This window comes from Heloderma suspectum, chromosome 2 (genome assembly GCF_057233095.1).
Source record: "Heloderma suspectum isolate Gila_16-S chromosome 2, 16-S_ref, whole genome shotgun sequence".
In the NCBI taxonomy this organism is placed as follows: domain Eukaryota; kingdom Metazoa; phylum Chordata; class Lepidosauria; order Squamata; family Helodermatidae; genus Heloderma; species Heloderma suspectum.
In genome coordinates, this window is record NC_139459.1 from 79,365,649 (window position 1) to 79,382,753 (window position 17,105).

General features: G+C 40.4%; 1 protein-coding gene across 3 annotated transcripts in view; it reads left to right on the forward strand.

The window, feature by feature from the left end:
• SRFBP1 (serum response factor binding protein 1) overlaps positions 1–17,105 on the forward strand; it is a 108,123-nt gene that overhangs the window by 77,445 nt on the left and 13,573 nt on the right. For 2 of the 3 annotated variants that reach the window (XM_084833946.1, XM_084833945.1), the window contains 3 exons: positions 1,613–2,336; positions 8,381–8,418; positions 11,399–14,342. In XM_084833946.1, coding sequence (XP_084690072.1) covers positions 1,613–2,336; positions 8,381–8,418; positions 11,399–11,577 — 941 coding nt within the window. In that variant the 3' untranslated portion in view covers positions 11,578–14,342. Of the gene's footprint in view, positions 1–1,612; positions 2,337–8,380; positions 8,419–11,398; positions 14,343–17,105 lie in introns of those variants that run through there. The other variant, XM_084833947.1, reaches the window with a different exon arrangement.

Below are 17,105 nucleotides of genomic sequence, written 5' to 3' on the forward strand. Positions count from 1 at the left end.
TACTCATGCCAGCAAATGGAGAGGTTACAGAAATTTGTGATTACCACTCTAGCTATTTCCAGAGTTGCCAAAATTCCTGAAATGAAACAATGATTCTGAAGGCTTTGGTAGAACTGTGAACATAATGCAGTTAAGACAAGATGTGTACAGCCCAGGCTGTGTTTAAAAAAAGGCTTTGAGAATGAGACACAAACTGCCTAATCCTGTGCATGCTTACTTGGAAGTAAATCCCACTGTGTTTAGTGAGACTTACTTCCAAGTTAGTGTCCAGGGGACTGTCTGTCTTCTCATCCTATTTTTCTGCGATGCCTGGAAAAGAAAGAGCTCCTAACCTTCATCCCTCTATATTTTCTCCATCAACTGGATATACTGTTTATTTCATCAGTATACGAAAATCACTGCATCACTGGTGTCATCTCTAACTTCTTCCAAATTCTGCCAGCTGACCACCTCCACGGTCACTATATGCTGAATGCCTGCTACCGTCTTTCTGATTAGAAAAGCAAAGGGCTATTAGATAAGAATTCAACATTGCAGATAAGAACTAGACATTTCTTTATGGATTTGTTTTAAGAAATGTTAAAACTACTGGTTAAAGGTTAGGAGTCCAGGAGGGCGGGGCAGGGGGCAACTCTCTTGAAGATCAGAGAGGCCCGCGCGACCTTTCCATCTTCCCCAGGCTGTGTGTAAAGTGAAGCTAGAAATGGCACTAGTATTTTCTATAAAGGTTCACTGTGGGACTGGAGTACCAGCAGGCTTCCCCTGTCCTTGCAGGAGCCCTCCACCTCCTGCTACAAGGAGATTTATTTGCTCCTTTGTGAGGGGGAGGATAGCTTGTCCCAGAAAGCAGGAGGTGCGAGCAGAATCAAGGGAAGCAGGCTGTGCCCAAGTGAGTGCTTGTAATATGACAACATTTGCAGCAAGTTCTTAGACGTAAGAACAATTCTTTTGTGTGTTCTTAGCAGAAGAAATGTCTTCTCTGGAAATTTCCTTATACTGCATCAAGGGTGCCATAAATGGACTTTGATATATCTGCATTGGAACAGGGTGATCCATGACTGTTGTGGGGAGCCACTGAGCTGATCATGTAGGGTAAAAAGGAAATAATGTAACCCTACCTTCCACCTGCCTCTCCACTGCTTCCCTGCCTGCTCCATGGCTCAACAGACGAGATGCAGAATCACCCAGTTGTTTCAGTGAGGAGGCTTTCTGTGTCATGCATTGGGCACCACAGTGGCACATTATCTCATATTTAAGGTGCACTTGACAAAAAGGCTGGTCAAATGCATTTTACTTGATGCAGCATATGAATATATAAAGATGCCTTACACCACTGGCCTTTCTAGACCAGCACAGTCTAGCAACAGCTTTCAGGGTTTCAGGCAGGGATATTTTCAGCTCCACTACCTGGAATACTTTTAAGATGGGATGCCACAGACAGAAGAAAGTAGTAGCTCTACCACTGTGCTATGGCCCCCTCCCCACAAAATATACCATGGCTTTGCTTTATAACCTGTTTATCATTACTGTGCTAATATTTTAACATAGGTGTTGTATGTTAAAAAAACAAAACAAAAAACCCCAAACCAAACAAAATCCCTTGTTTTTCTAGCTGCTGTAAAAGCCTTTAAAGATGCAAGATGGAAGCCAGGTAGAACTATTTCTTCCGAAGAAAATAAATCAGAAGAACATCTTACCAAACAACCTGAGGAGACCCAGCATTCCAGTAGCAGTGAACTTAACAAAACATTTAAACGAGCTGAAAACCAAGACAAAATAAAGTTGAAAGAGAAGCCAGGCACTGACATGGGAAAGAAGCAAATTTGTGTGAGAGGGAAGCAGAAAATGTCAAACAGTGAGGAAAAATGTCCCTCAGATGATTTTACAATGCAGGCTGCAGAGCATCATCAGTCAGTTTGTCAGAGTCAAATGGAAAAGACAGTTTCTCCAGAAGGAAAGAAATGTGTGGATGATCTCCTGAGCAGGGCACTAGATGAATCTGATAGTGATGCAAGTAAGAGTGAGGAAAGTGGAGCAGAGGAGGAATCTTTTGATGACAGCACTGAAGAGAGATTCTATAATCAGTCTTCTGGTTCTGATGAAAGCGACAGCAATGATGATTTCTTCATTGGCAAAGTAAAGAGAATGAAAAAAACTTCATTACCCACTGAAGAGAAAGTCAAAAGCATGCTGCTAAAAAAGCCAAAGGACTCACAATCTGACACAGTACAGGACACAGGCACAAAAGGAAAAGATCAACATTCAAAAGCAACAAAGCTAGAATCTGTATTTTACAGTTCATTGTACAACTCTAAGAAATCAAAAAATGTGAAAGGGTAAGTCCTCCGCTGTCCGAAATAAAACCTCGGGAAAACTGGTAAATTGTTAGTTTGCAGGAACACCCTTTGGCAAATGTTTGAACCATCATTCAAAGACAGCTTAGAGTGTAACCCAGTGATTCTTAGCCAGGCCTGTATGACACCCCCCCTCCCCAGCAGGGCTTTCTACAAATCTTGGGAGCATTCAGAACTTTGGGGGACATTAGAGGTTTTAGGCAGCCCTCACTCTTGAAATGGCTTCTGGCAGGATGTGAAGGAGAGTTTTTATATGCTGCTCATCCCACCTGTATCCTATGTCTTTTTAAAAAGTGGAGCACAGCAAAGAGAAGTCAAATAGGAATGCCCCCTCCCCATTAACAATGGGACTAAGCGTATTCCTAGGGAGAAAACAGAGGGAGCATTGTAATAGGAATAAAGACAGTGAAAAAGCAGGTTGTCTAAAACATGCTAGTTGGGCTCAGATAAACCTAACTTTAAGGAGTTGACTGATGGCCATCAGGCACAGAGGTCTCATTGAATGCAGGCCTGGTTATAGGACAGAGACTGCTTAGGTCACCTTGGTGGGTGATCTGTGCTGGGAACTGGACAGGGGCAGTGTGACCCTGTTGGTTCTGCTGGACCTCTCAGTGACTTTCGATAACATTGAACATGGTATCCTTTTGAGGCATCTGTCTGAGATGGGACTGGGATGCACTATTATTATGTGGGTCTGGTCCTTCTTGGAGGGGCAATTTCAAAAGGTGGTAGTGGATTACTGTTCAACACCATGGCCTAAGGTGTTCCTTAGGGTTCCATCTTACCCCCCTGCTATTTAACATATACATGAAACTGCTGGGAGAGGTTGTCTGGAGTTTTAGAGTGTGGTGCCACCAGTATGTTCATCATAGATAAAACTCTTTCTCTCCTTTCCATCTAAATCCAAGGAAGTTGTTCTAGTTCTAAATCAGTGTCTGCTGTCAGTAATGGACTAGATGAGGGTGAAAAAGCTTAATCCAAACAAGACAGAGGTGCTCCTGATGAGTCGAAAGGCAGATCAGGGAATGGGGATTCAAGCAGTGCTGGATGGGGTTACGCTCCCCATGCTCCCCCTGAAGATTCAGATTCTCAGTTTTGGTGTACTCCTGGATTCAGCCCTGAACCAGGATGCCCAGGTTTCGGCAGTAGCCAGGAATGAATTTGCACAGTGGAGGCTAGTGTGCCAGCTTTGTCCATTCTTAGAGATGTCTGATCTGGCCATGGTCATGCATGGTTTCAAAGTGTAAGGAGCCCCAGTGACGAAGCGTCTCAGCCCCAGTGACAAGGCATCAACACACAAGTGAGTAAAGTACCCATGTGAGTTTAGCCAGAGGGTGAGGAGACCAGGACAGTCAACTCTTCCCTGCGTTCACCTGGTAATTACAAAGAAATAACTATATAGATAAATAACTATAAATAAATTCCTCACTTTCCTAGTAAATCACTTAGTTTTCCAGGTAAACATACCCAATAATAACAATAAAAAAAACCAGTTATGAAGGTAGAAAGCTAACAAGGGTGTAGGAGCTATCCAGTGTATTGCACTGAGTGTCACACGTGTGACTGTTTGCCAGATGGACAGAAGCCGTGGGTGTGCACTTGCTGTAAGGTGCTCTTGGCTGTCAGGGAACAAGTACATTCCCTTGAAACCAAGGTTGCTGACCTGAAAAACTAGACTGGCAGAGAGGTCGGTGGACGAAGCCTTATAGTGGTGTCTCAGTCCCTTGGTGACAGCTCCTCTGCTGTCCTGGAGAGTAAAGTTTTTGGGAAAGGAGGGCATCATTCTGAGGAAAAGGGAAATTATCCCTTACAAGGGACCCATTCCTCAGAAGATGAACAAATATCCTCTCGCACTGAAGATATGCCTAAAGGGAGTGGGGAGCTTGTGGTGGTGGGAGATTTGATCACTAGATTCATAGACAGCTGGGTTTGTGATGGGCATGTAGATGGCATGGTAAATTATCTGTATGGTGCAAAGGGTGCGGATATCACACGCCATCTAGATAGCTTTGTAGATAGTGCTGACCACTGATAAGAGTCAGTGGTCGTGATCCATGTTGGTTCCAGTGACATGGGGAAATGTAGTCATGAGGTCCTGGAAGTCAGTTTTGGTTGCTAGGTAAGAGGGTGAAATCCAGGACCACCAAGGTGGCTTTCCCTGAAATGCTACCTGTTCCACAGGCAGGGCCAGCTACACAGGCAAACCTGAGGAGTCTCAGTGCATGGATGATATGGTGGCGTAGAGAGGAAGGGTTCAGATTTGTTAGGCACTGGGGAACATTTTGGCACAAGTCGGGCCTGTACAAGAGAGACAGGTGCCACTTGAACCACAGTGAAACCAGACTGCTGGCACTTAACATAAAAAAGGTGGCAGAGCAGCTTTTAAACTGAACCCTGAGGTAAAGCTGACAAGAGTTGGGAAGCATCTGATTCGGGTTGAGTCATCTCAAGGAGGGATGAAGATGAAAATGTTTCAGATTGTTTAAATGGAGATGGGGAGGCCATGAGTATATGGTAAAATATGACAGCCAGTCAAAGAGGCCTAAGACCATAGCAGAAGATGCGCACACCAGAAACATCTGGGGAGGGACATTGTGTATGGGTGTTTTTATGCTAATGCTAGAAGCCTCCAAGCCAAAATGGAAGAGTTGGAGTGCCTGGTTTTAAAAGAGAACCTAGATATATTGGGCATTACAGAAACCTAGTAGAATAGAGAGAACCAGTGGGATATAAACTGTGGGTATAAACTCTTTAGGAAGGTCAGGGAAAGGCATACTGAAGGAAGTGTTGCCCTGTATGTTGAAGAGGGCATAGTATCAAGCACACTTGAAAACCTAAACGGGGCAGACTCCTCCACAGAAGCTCTGTGGGTGTCAATACCAGGCTCCAAAAGTCATTTTGCCCTAGGAACATGCTGTCGTCCTTAGACAAGAACACACAAGGTGATCTTGAGATGGAAGTGAAATCAGGGAGGCATCCAATTGAGAATATGTTGTTATAAGAGGTGACTTCAGTTACCCTCACATTGACTGGATGAATGCATGTTAAATTTCTCAATGGCTTAAATGTCTGTGCCCTGGAACCGACCAGAGGGGAAGCGCCCCTGGATTTAATCCTAAATTATGCCACCCGGTACGAGGTGTAGGTGTTGTTGAACCAATTGGAAACAGTGACCTGCTATCCGATTTAATACATATTTAAGTGGAAAATTGCCAAGGAAGTCCAACACAGTCACATATGACTTCAAAAGAGGCAATGTCCATAAAGTGAGGGAACTTGGAAAAAGGAAGTTGAAAGGGTTAGGGTTGGGTTGAAAGGGAGAGTCAAGAGGGTTAAATTCCTTCTAAATGCTTGGAAATTACTCAAAACCACAATAATAGAAGCATAGCTAGAATGTATACTGCAGGTCAGGAAAAGTAGCACCAAATCCAAGAGGTTACCAGCATGGTTAAACGAGCAGTGTCAAGGAAGCTATTACAGAAAAGAAAGCTTCCTTCAGAAAATGGAAGTCTTGCCCAAATGAGTAGAACCAAGGGCAACACAACCTTGCAGAAAGAAGATGCAAGAAGACAATAAGAGAGGCAAAAATGCATTTTGGCAGGCATATTGCTAACAACATCAAGGCCAACAATGAAGAATTCTTTAATATATCAAAAGCAAGAAACCAGCAAGGGGGGCAGTTGGATGACAATGCAGTTAAAGGAGTACTAGAGGAGGATAAGGAGATTGTGGAGAACCTGAATGAATTCTTTTAACCTGTCCTCACTGCAGAAGGTATAGGACAGATACCAGTGCCTAAACTGATGTTGTCAGGGAGTCTGAGGAACTGAGGCAAATACTGGTGACAAAAGATGAAGTTCTCAACCTTATTGACAAACTGAAAGTTAATAAATCACCAGGCCCAGATGGTATCCACCCTAGAGTTCTTAAAGAACTCAAATGTGAAAATGCTGGTTCTCTACCAAAAATACGTAACATGTCCCTAAGATCAGCCTGTGTACCAGAGGACTGGAAGGTGGCCAATGTAACACTTTTTTTTTTTTAAGGGATCTGGGCATGGGGGGGGCAGTTTTCCAGGAAATTACAGACCAGTTAGCTTAATGTCTGTTTCGGGTAAATTGGTTGAAAACATTATTAAAGATAAAATTAGCTAGCATATAAAGGACAAGCCCTGCTGAAAAAGAATCAACATGGCTTCTGCAAAAGAAAGTCATGTCTCACTAACCTTTTAGAGTTTTTTGATAGTGTCAGTAAATATGTGGACAGCAGTGATGCAGTAGATGTTGTTTATTTGGACTTCCAAAAGGCTTTTGACAAAGTCCCTCACCAAAGATTTCTGAGCAAACTTGGCAATCATGGAATACAAGGAGAGGTCCTGTTATGAATCAGTAACTGGTTAAAGAAGAGAAAGGAGAGAGGATCTCTCTAAACTCAGAGAATGGGCATCAAAATGGCAAATGCAGTTCAATGTAAACAAGTGTAAAGACATGCATGTTGGGGGAAGAAATCCCAGCTTCACATATATGCTCATGGGATCTGAGCTAGCAGGGACTGAGCGAAAAAGAGATCTTGGGGTTGTGAGGCTGCTGTAAAAAAGGCAAATTCCATGTTAGGCATAATTAGAAAAGGAATTGAAAATAAAACTGCCACTATCATACTGGAATATTGTTTACAATTCTGGTCTCTGCACCTCAGAAAGGATATTGTAGAGTTGGAAAAAGTGTAAAAAGGGGCAACTAAAATGATCAAGGGGCTGAAGCAACTCCCCTATGAGGAAAAGTTACAACATCTGGGTCTGTTAAGCTTAGAAAAAAGGTAAATAAGGGGAGACATGATAGAAAGTGTACAAAACTATGCATGATATGGAGAAAGTGAAGGAGTCATTTTTGTCCTTCATAATAGTAGAACCTGGGATCGCATGAACCTGATTAGTGGGAGATTCAGGACAGATAAAAGGAAGTACTTCACACAGTGTATAGTTAAACTACGGAATTCACTTCCACAGGATGTAGTGATGGCCACCAATTTGGATGGCTTTAAAAGGGGATTGGACAAATTCATGGAGGATAAGGCTCTCAATGGCTACAAGTCCTGATATGCTGCCTCCAGTACCGGAGGCAATTCGCCTAAACATACCAGTTACTGGGGAACGTGGGTGGGATGGAGTTGTTGTACTCGGGTCCTGCTTGTGGTTTTTATGAGGGCAGCTGTTTACATTCTGTGTAAACAGAATGGTAGACAAGCTGGACCTTGGTCTGATCCAGACCGGCTCTTCTTGTGTTCTTATGCCTGTTGGGTTGGGTGCTGTCTTTATTCTGTTGTTGTGTTTTTAATTGTATTTTAATGTATTTGTTTTATTATTGTTTTAATCCAGTTTTTATTTATCTATGATTGTAAGCCACTGTGAGTGCCATTTTTTTGGTAGAAAGGCAAGGTACAAATCAAATAAATAATAATCAATAAGTGTATGCCTAAGATCTATGCATGCATATACACAGAAAAGTATACATATCAGAAACATTGTATTGTGTGTAGTGCTACTTTTATGCCTAAGCTTTTACATCTGTGATTCTAATATCATTTACAGTGGATGGCAATGGATTAATCCATGGCAATGGATTAAGCACTGCTCTAACCACTCTGGTCAGTCCACTCATGCTTTCTTACGAGCTCATCTATTGAGTCAATTTTCATATTCAACTATGCCTTGAGGCGAACAAATGTCTGTTAGCATGACTCACAGATTTAAGAAAAATGTGGTCTTGCTATGCAAATCTTGCTAGAAATTGTGTCTTATTCAAGACAAGCCAACAAGGTCACCTTAGCTATATAAACAGAATTATATAAATTAGTCTGGGATCAATTTATAAACTTTAGGTTCATCTTATGGTTTCACAGTCATCAAATGGTGGTGATTGCACACAGAGCAAAGCTAAATATGGTGGCATTGCTCATTTTCCACTCTTAATAGCATGTTTCCCCACCAACCCCCACTCCCCACTAACTTTGTCTGTTCTGTGCTCTAGAATTGTTAGAGACCACCCTCCCAGAAACAAAGCAACAGGTAAGTCAAGTTGGTATTTCTGCTTGGATTCATGCAGTATCATAAGTAAAACCTTGTTTTGCATTAACCATGTAGTAATAGCTTTTCAGTTGCATTTAGTTGCATTTGTATTTAAAATTACTGGGTTAACTCCCATGTCACACAAGTGGACTTCTCCTTGCTCTCCTCCCCCTGCAGCCCCCTGCACATACCCCAAATCTCCTTAACTTGTGAGAGTTGAGTCCCCCAACTCTCAAAAGCAGATTGGGGGGAAGGCAGGGGGCTGAATGGGGCAGTTTGAATCTCTTACACCAGTGGTTTGCATTCTGCTGGCAGATGGCCAGCATTGGATACAACCCATTGCTGCTGCTCATGAAGTTTGTGGATGTTATTTACATTTTCAGTTTCTGAATACATTGTAAAAAGCTACGTTTGTACAGCTTATTTTACTATCTCTTCTCCATCACAGTGATCTCTGTGATTTTAGTAAAGTTACTTGTGGAATAATGTACTATTTTCGTTTTTATTCATAATTTCTAATGGGTATCGCTACAGAGAAAAATAGCGCTTGTTTTAGTCAGATTAGTGCAATCGTATGTCTACTCAGAATTAAGGTCAGCTGAGTACAATGAGACTTACGCCCTTGTATGTGTATATAGGGTTGCAGCCTAAACATAGGGCTTCCCCCCACACACACCTCACAAAGCAATGTGGGGTTTTCAGAAAATTTTGAACTGGAAAATTTTCTTGAAAATGTTGTATGCAAATTAGGGCAATTTGCATTAAAAAAAATCAGTTTGAATCGGAAATTTTCTGATGCCCTAGAGAGTGATCTAATTTAGCATGTTTATTCTATTTGTAATTTAAAAAGCTTTAAAAATTACCCAGTGTTAATTTTTTCTCCCAATACACCACAAGTATTTGACCCGAAGTATTTTTAAAAACGTTAAAAGAAAAAATTAAATGTAGTTTAAATGTTATAATATATAGACATTGCATTGGAATATTTGTAAAATTTAAAGGCAATAGCATGTACTTTCCTTACATCAGGGATCCCCAGTGTGGCGCCCATGGTGCCTGCAGCCCCCAACATGGCACCTGTGGGCACCTTGAAAAAATTCCCCAATTTTTTTAATATACATACATGGTTTTGTATGAAATGCATACAGCTTTCTAACAATTATACATGGGCTGCAACAAAAAGGGGACCAAATATCCAAATAAGTATCCATTTGAAGGTGATTTCTATATGCTACCCTTTCAAATATTGAAAGTGTCCTAGGGTCCTCAGTCAACTGCATTATAGGAGGTGACTGTTTATCCTTGCAGGCTTGTTAAATTCATCTTTTAGCTCTCAAAAGGGTGCAGAGAATCCATATACACTGACGATTGTTAATTTCCATGAAGCAGGTAAATAATTTAAAGGCGTGTGTACATTAGTGAATATTAAAGTCTGATCCAGAACAAAAAAATCCCGTGTAATAACCTCCCCACAAAAAGGACCTACTACTGGCCAAAACATATGTTTAAAAGAACCATTAGCTGTATTGCACTGGCTGCAATTAGCTGAATTAAACACTCTCTTATTAAAGAGACGTTGCGGTGTTCAATAGACACAAAGCAAAAGGTTTTGTTGAATAAGATGCAGCCTAAGATCCATAGATATGAAAGGTGGATGCCAAAGCGGTGATCCACCGATTAAGCATTTTGTGGTGGTGCCCACAGCAGTATCTCAAATTCCCAAATGCTCCCACAGGCCCAAAAAGGTTGGGGACCCCACCTTACATTGTTTAAATTTAAGAAAAAAACCAAAAGTATTGAAAACTGTTGGCATTCTAATACAGTTGAGCAAACCAAAGAACCGTGCATGATCTGCTGACAATCACTCACCTATCTCAACTTGTGGAACTTGTAAAATCATTAAAAACCATTATAATACACAATCATTCCTAATGAACTGTTCATTATTTTTATTCACCCCAACCCCCCACTTGCAAATCAATGGCATGTATGAATTCTGTCACACCGTTGCTAGGGATAGTCACCTGAAAAACATTAAATACAACTTCAAAACTTCCAAGCTTGCCTAACATTATATTTGCTATTGGCATCCATTCCTTGTTACAAATAAACTTATGAAATCCAAACTTTCCCCAGAAAAAGAAAGCACTGGAAAATTTTATTTTGAAAATGTTCTATTTTGGAAAATTTTCAGCTCCACATTACCGGCCTCATGTATGGATTATGAAGTTGTGTTAAAGGCTTTCTTAAAAATGGAGGTCAGGTTACTCAAGAGAAAACTACTTCACCAGTGCAATATAATTTATTTTCATTCAGAAAAAAATCCTTATATGGATTTTCTATCTACCTTATTTTAAAGTTTAGTTCGTTCCCCAAGTTTAATAAAATTTCACTTTTCAATATACAAGTTTATTGTAATGGCTGGAAGATCGTTTTGCATAGGAAAGGATAAAATTATTTGAGCAGTTTTTGTTTGTTAAACATATGAACTTAAGTGGAGGTCCTACATCATGCTTTTAAGAAATAATCCATAAAATCAAATATCACATGTCTTAGCTTAAAGGAGGGGTAGGCAATGTGGTGCCCATGGGCACCACTGCACCCCCAGAAACCTTTCTTGGCACCCACTAAGGTGCCCTACCATTCCTGCTTTAAAAAAAAAAACATACATTTTCTTACCAGAAGCTAGAATTGCTGTGAAATAGATTTCTGTTGCTGCTGAAAACTGTGTGATCAAATGAATGTTTAGTGGGTTGGGATTCAGACCCTACCTCTGCCTTTATACTCAGTCTTTTCAACAGGTTACTTGTCCTTTACAATACCTCCCATGGCAGCCATTTTGAGGTGGTGCCTGGGACAGTTTCTCAAATTGCCAAATGTGCCCCTGGCCAAAAAAGGTTGCCTATCCTTGCCTTAAAGGAATATAACTTTTATTATGTCTCAATTTCTTATACTTCTTGCTCTGTTAATTCTTGCACAGCTTTCGGGAAAAATCACCCACAAAAACAGATGCCCAAAGGTTCAGGTATGAAGCAAGGTTTTGAAAAGAAAAAGTTGGAACAACCCCTTCATCCTTCATGGGAAGCGAGCAGGAAACGTCAAGAGCAAATATCTCAAATTACAGCATTCCAAGGGAAAAAAATAAAATTTGAAGACTAATTGTTTTTCTAAGACTGCCCCTCCATGTTTTAACCTCATCTAACTAGCATTTGCATCTTGTTATGATCCTAGCAGTATGCCTGGAAAAGTTATTGCCCTTGTTGAACTTATATATACAAAGTGGTATAAGCTAAAAGACTTTGAGGACAAATATCATTTTCATTCAGTAGATTTCCAGTGTGTAAAATAAATGTAATCTTGAAGTCATGAGCTGTAAAAGGCTTTTTTATTTAGAAAAAGTCATCTTGACATTGGCCACATTTGTCAAGAATACTTCCAGCTGGTATACTTTTCAGTGACTATGGGAACTTCCATGAAAGATCACAGGTTTGATTTTGAGCTGCCAACATATGTGGAAATCTTACTGAAAGATAGGAGTTTGAATCTCCCTAGGCGGTCTGCTACCCACCATTCTCAAACAGAGAGAACTTCAAAAGGAGACTCCAGAGTGAATTAGCTAAATTAGAACTTAATGAAGTTTGATTCTGTTTGTTTTGGCTTGAATAGAGACTATGTTGTCAATAGTCACTGTGGTTAATTTGCATAATTGCAAAGAGCCAGTGTGGTGTAGTGGCTAGAGTGTTGGACGGGGAGTCGGGAGAGCCAGGTTCTAGTCCCCACTTGGCCATGGAAGCTCACTGGGTGACTTTGGGCCAGTCACTGCCTCTCAGCCCAACCTACCTCACAGGATTGTTGTGAGGATAAGCTGTGGAGAGCAGGAGGATTATGTACGCTGCCTTGGGTTCCTTAAAGAAGAAAAAGGGCAGGATACAAATGTAATAAATAAATAATTTAAGTTTTAATTGCATTTCTTAGCCATTTAACTCACTGCTTACAATTTTTTTAGTTTGTGTGCATGTGTTTGTGATATGCATGCATGCCAACTGAGGATAACGTTCCATGTATCTGATGAAGCAGACTGAAATCCATGAAAGCTTATGCCATAATACATCTATTAAGATTTAAGGTGTTACAAGATTTTTTCATGTTTGGGCATAATAATGTGGCTTCTTCTATTCAGTTACTGGTTTGTGAACAAATTGTATAGAGTCCACAGCAGTGCTCTGTGAGGATTGGAATGTGAATAACTGACACATACTGTCTGAAATATCTATCACTTTTAATTTATAATTTATATGTATGTGGGAAATGTCAAGGAGGTCCAACACAGTCCCATTTGACTTCAAAAGAAGAAACTTCTCTAAAATAAGTGGCCTTGTAAAAAGGACATCTAAAGGGAAATTCAAGAAGGGCAAATATCTCCGAAATGCTTGAGGATTACTTAAAATCACAAAAGCAGAAACTCAGTACATAAACTACAGCCAGGAAAGGTAGCACAAAGTCCAAGAGGTCTCCAGGATGGTTAACAAACAGTGTCAAAGAAGCTATTAGACAAAACAAGGCTTCCTTCAGAAAATGAAAGTCTTGCCCAAACAAGAACAAAAACACAAACTTGCACAAAGGAAATGCAAGCAGACAATAAGAAATGTGGAAAACGAGTTTGAGGAGCATATCAGTAACAATATTAAGATCAACAATAAACAATTCTTTACCTCAGAAGCAGGAAACAAGCTAGGAAAGTGATTGGAGCATTTGATGACAACAGTGTTAAAGTGCTAAATGAGGATAAGGAGATTGCAGAGAAGCTTAATGAATTCTTTGCATCTGTCTTCATTGCAGAAGATGTAGGACAGATGCCTGTGCTTGAACTGGTATTTTCAGGAAGGGAGTCTGAAGAACTGAGGCAAATAGTGGTGATAAAGATGATGTTCTAGACCTTATTCATAAATAACAAACAAGTCACCAAGACCAGATGGTATCCATCCAAGAATTCTTAATCCAAATGTAAAATTGGTAAATCTTCAAACAAAAAACATGTAATGTATTCCTAACATCAGCCGCTGTACCTGTAGAGGACAGGACAGTGGTCAATGTAACACTAATTTTAAAAGGGGGTCCTGGGGCATCCAGGAAATTACCAACTGGTTTGCTTAAGGTCTCTTCTAAGTAAACTGGTGGAAAGCATTACTAAAAATATAATTATCAAGCATATAGAATTACAAGTCATGCTGAAAAAGAATCCGCATGGCTTCTGCAAAGGTACATATATCCTATGACACATATATCCTGTGTTCCTAACCCGTTAAGAGTTCTTTGAGAATGAATAAAATGTGGAGAGGAGCGGCCCAGTAGATGTTGTTTACTTGGACTTCCAAAAGGCTTTTGATAAAGTCCCCTTATCAAAGACTCCTAACAATATTAGCAGTCATATATAATAAAGAAGAGGAGAGGTCTTCTTATTGATCAATAATTTCCTAAAGCAAAGAGTAAGAATAAATGGTTCATTGTTGCAGTGGAGGGATGTGAACAGTGGCGTCCCCAAAGCACTTGCATTGTGACCAGTGCTTTTGAACTTCATAAATGATCTGGAATTAGGGGAGAGCAGTGAAGTGGCCAAATTTACTAATGACACCAAATTATTTAGGGTGGTTAAAACAAAAAGGTAAAAAGAGCTTCAAAAAGATCTCTCAAAAGAGATAAATGGGTGTTAAAATGGCAAATGTGGTTCAGTGTAAGCAGTTGTACATTGGGACAAAAAATCCCACTGCGAAGTGACAGTGACTGACCAAGAAATAAATTATGGGTTTGTGGTGGATACCTCAATGAAAAATGTCAACCTAGTGCTATTACTGTGAAAAAGGCAAGTTCCAAGTTGGGCATAATTAGAAAAGGAATTGAAAATAAAACTGCTAATGTTAAACTAATCTGTGGTGTGACTATACTTGAAATACTGTGCTCTGTTCCGGTCATCACCGCTCAAAAAGTGATATAGATCTGGAAAAGGTGCAGAAGGGGACAACCTAAAAGGTTCAAGGTGCTAGAGCAACTTCTTTGTGGGAAGGTTATAATGTTTGGGGCTGTTGAGCTTAGAAAAATGTGGGTAAGGGGAGACAGATAAAAGAAAGTACTTCTCCACACAGCACATAGTTAAAATGTAGAATTTGTTGCTACAAGATGTAGTTATGAACACCAACTAGGATGGCTTTAAAGGGGGATTAGATATGTTCATGGAGGATAAGGCTGTCAGTGGGTATTAGTCATGATGGCTATATATTGCCTTGAGGACCAAAGGTAGTATGCCTCTGTAGGCCAATTGCTGGGGATGCTGGGGAACACTAGTGGGAGGGTGCTATTGCATTCATGTCCTGCTTTATGTCCTGCATGGGCATCTGTGTGAAAAGAATGATGGAACTATAGATAGGTCCTTGGTCTGATACACCACGGCTCTTATGTTCTTATGTTAATATTTTAAAAGAGAATCCTGTAGATAGATACTTCTAATATGAAATCATACCTGTAGACTAGCGTACCATCTTTAAAATTAAATTAAATTTGAAAATGAGTGTTTCTAAATAGACTCCACTGGCTAAATTTCATTATTTTGCCTTTTAATATTCCGATTGGCAAAGCATTTGATTCCGATAGTTTGGAAAAGCATTTGATTGTGTTGAGTGGAATTATCTACTTTTTTTATTATCAAGAATGGATTGATTGAACGGGGATTCAAGATGAAGCTGTTTGTTCACAATGTTGCATGTTTGTCTTTGTGTCTAAAAGAAAACCTTTTCACTTTGACCTTCACAGCTGTTAAGGAATTTTCCATTACAGCCTATCTGAATAGGCACTAACTTTATTATAGCATCAATGGTTTACAGTATTTTAAATGGTTTTGAAGCCTTGTCCTATAGTTGTGCAAGCTATAACAATGTATGTTAATGTTCAGGCTGATGTTAAACATAGGGCACAATAGTTTGTTCCACAAATGCAAGTAGCACTAGCAGAGGTCTACTGAATCTTTCCATTGCACAAGCACTTGCGCATTACGCTTGTTCAACTGCGCTTATGCAAACATAGCTTTAATTGGACTCTGCTGTTTCGCATAGTTCAGAGCCTAGTGTCCACTAGCACATCATTTACACTAGCAGAATGACACAACTGGATATTGTCCATAATTGACCATACTGCTAGCCCAGTATTGGGGTGTCTCCATTTCTTTTTGTTCTTTTTGCTAGTTGTAAATATTACACAACAAGCTGCTAATCTTCTAGGGGTGCAATACTGTGCATGGTTAGAAAAAGTCCTACAACTCCCAGCATTCCCCAGCCAGCATAAGTTTATTAAAATTGGGGGAGGGGAGTTATGAATGCCTAAAAAAAACTAGTGTGCTTAATATAAAGAAAAACTTATTTTGCAGTTTTTAGTTGAAAATAGAGCATCTTGAAAACTTTATAGCTTGAAGAACATCCTTTACATGTCAAAGATTGCCAAGATAGCTTAGTTTTTCTTGGCACTTGATGATCAAGAAAGAGTCTTTATTGCTTTAACTTATGACCCTAACAATATTCCTGTGGGATGTCTAGGACATCAAAGCGTTATTAAAGTGACCCTTGAATTCTTGGCTACATTCCCAGCAAAACTTGTAATCAACAACATTAGCACCAGCAGTATCTACATGCAAGAGCATTTAGCAGGTGAATGCAGTTTCATGTTCCCTGTTTTCTTCATATCAAACAAGGCTTTACAACCAATAGTACTTGTGCCATCTAAGATACTGGGAAGTACCACGAGTTGAAAAGCACTAATATAAAGGGAAAGACTAGCAATATTAAAATAAATTCTTCATACTTTTTGTTTAGTGGCACTGCTGCAGTATGTTATACTGAGACAGAGGTTCCATTTTATCAGATACTGCCTGAATATAAAAATGGTATATTGGTTTAACATTTTAGATGTAGAGAGAAATTCTGAACCTGAAAATATACTTGACTTCCCAAATGGCGATATATGTGTCAATTAACTAACCTGTTAAAGAACTGCTGTTTGTTCTTTGCCTGCAGGGACTTAGGGCACAATCTTATGGGTTGCACCCTGGGTACACGTAAGCCTCCGAATTCAGAGGCTTACACGTATCCAGTAGAGTTGGAAGCACCTTGGCATCCCGTGCTACATTTAAGCTAGACGGGTGATTTCACCTGTCTAGCGGAGGCTTCAGGGAGGAGGAGACAAGGAGGCTGGGGTGGCGATAGAAAAATGCGTAAGCCAGCTGCCCCATCTCTTCCCGTCCCCCAGGAACACCCACTTCCCCCGTTTCCGCACTCCGTTTACCAAGTGGTAGCTGGCGTGGTTCTCTCCGTGCTGGCTACGAGGGGGAGGGAGCATTGTTTCCTGGCTCCAAGCTCGGATGCAGGAAACTGAACAATCCTATGTCCCCAACATAAGATTGCTCCCTTAGTCTCGTTACATGGTCCAGATTATTAGCATCACTCATTTTCAAGTCATAGATATTTTGTGAGTTTCATCTCTTATGTTGTTGTTGTTGTTGTCGTTCAGTCATGTCCGACTCTTCGTTACCCCATGGACCATAGCACGCCAGGCCTTCCTGTCCTGCGCTCTCTCCCGGAGCGTGCTCAAGTTCTTATTCATTGCATCGGTGATGCTATCTAGCCATCTCATCCTCTGCCGTCCCC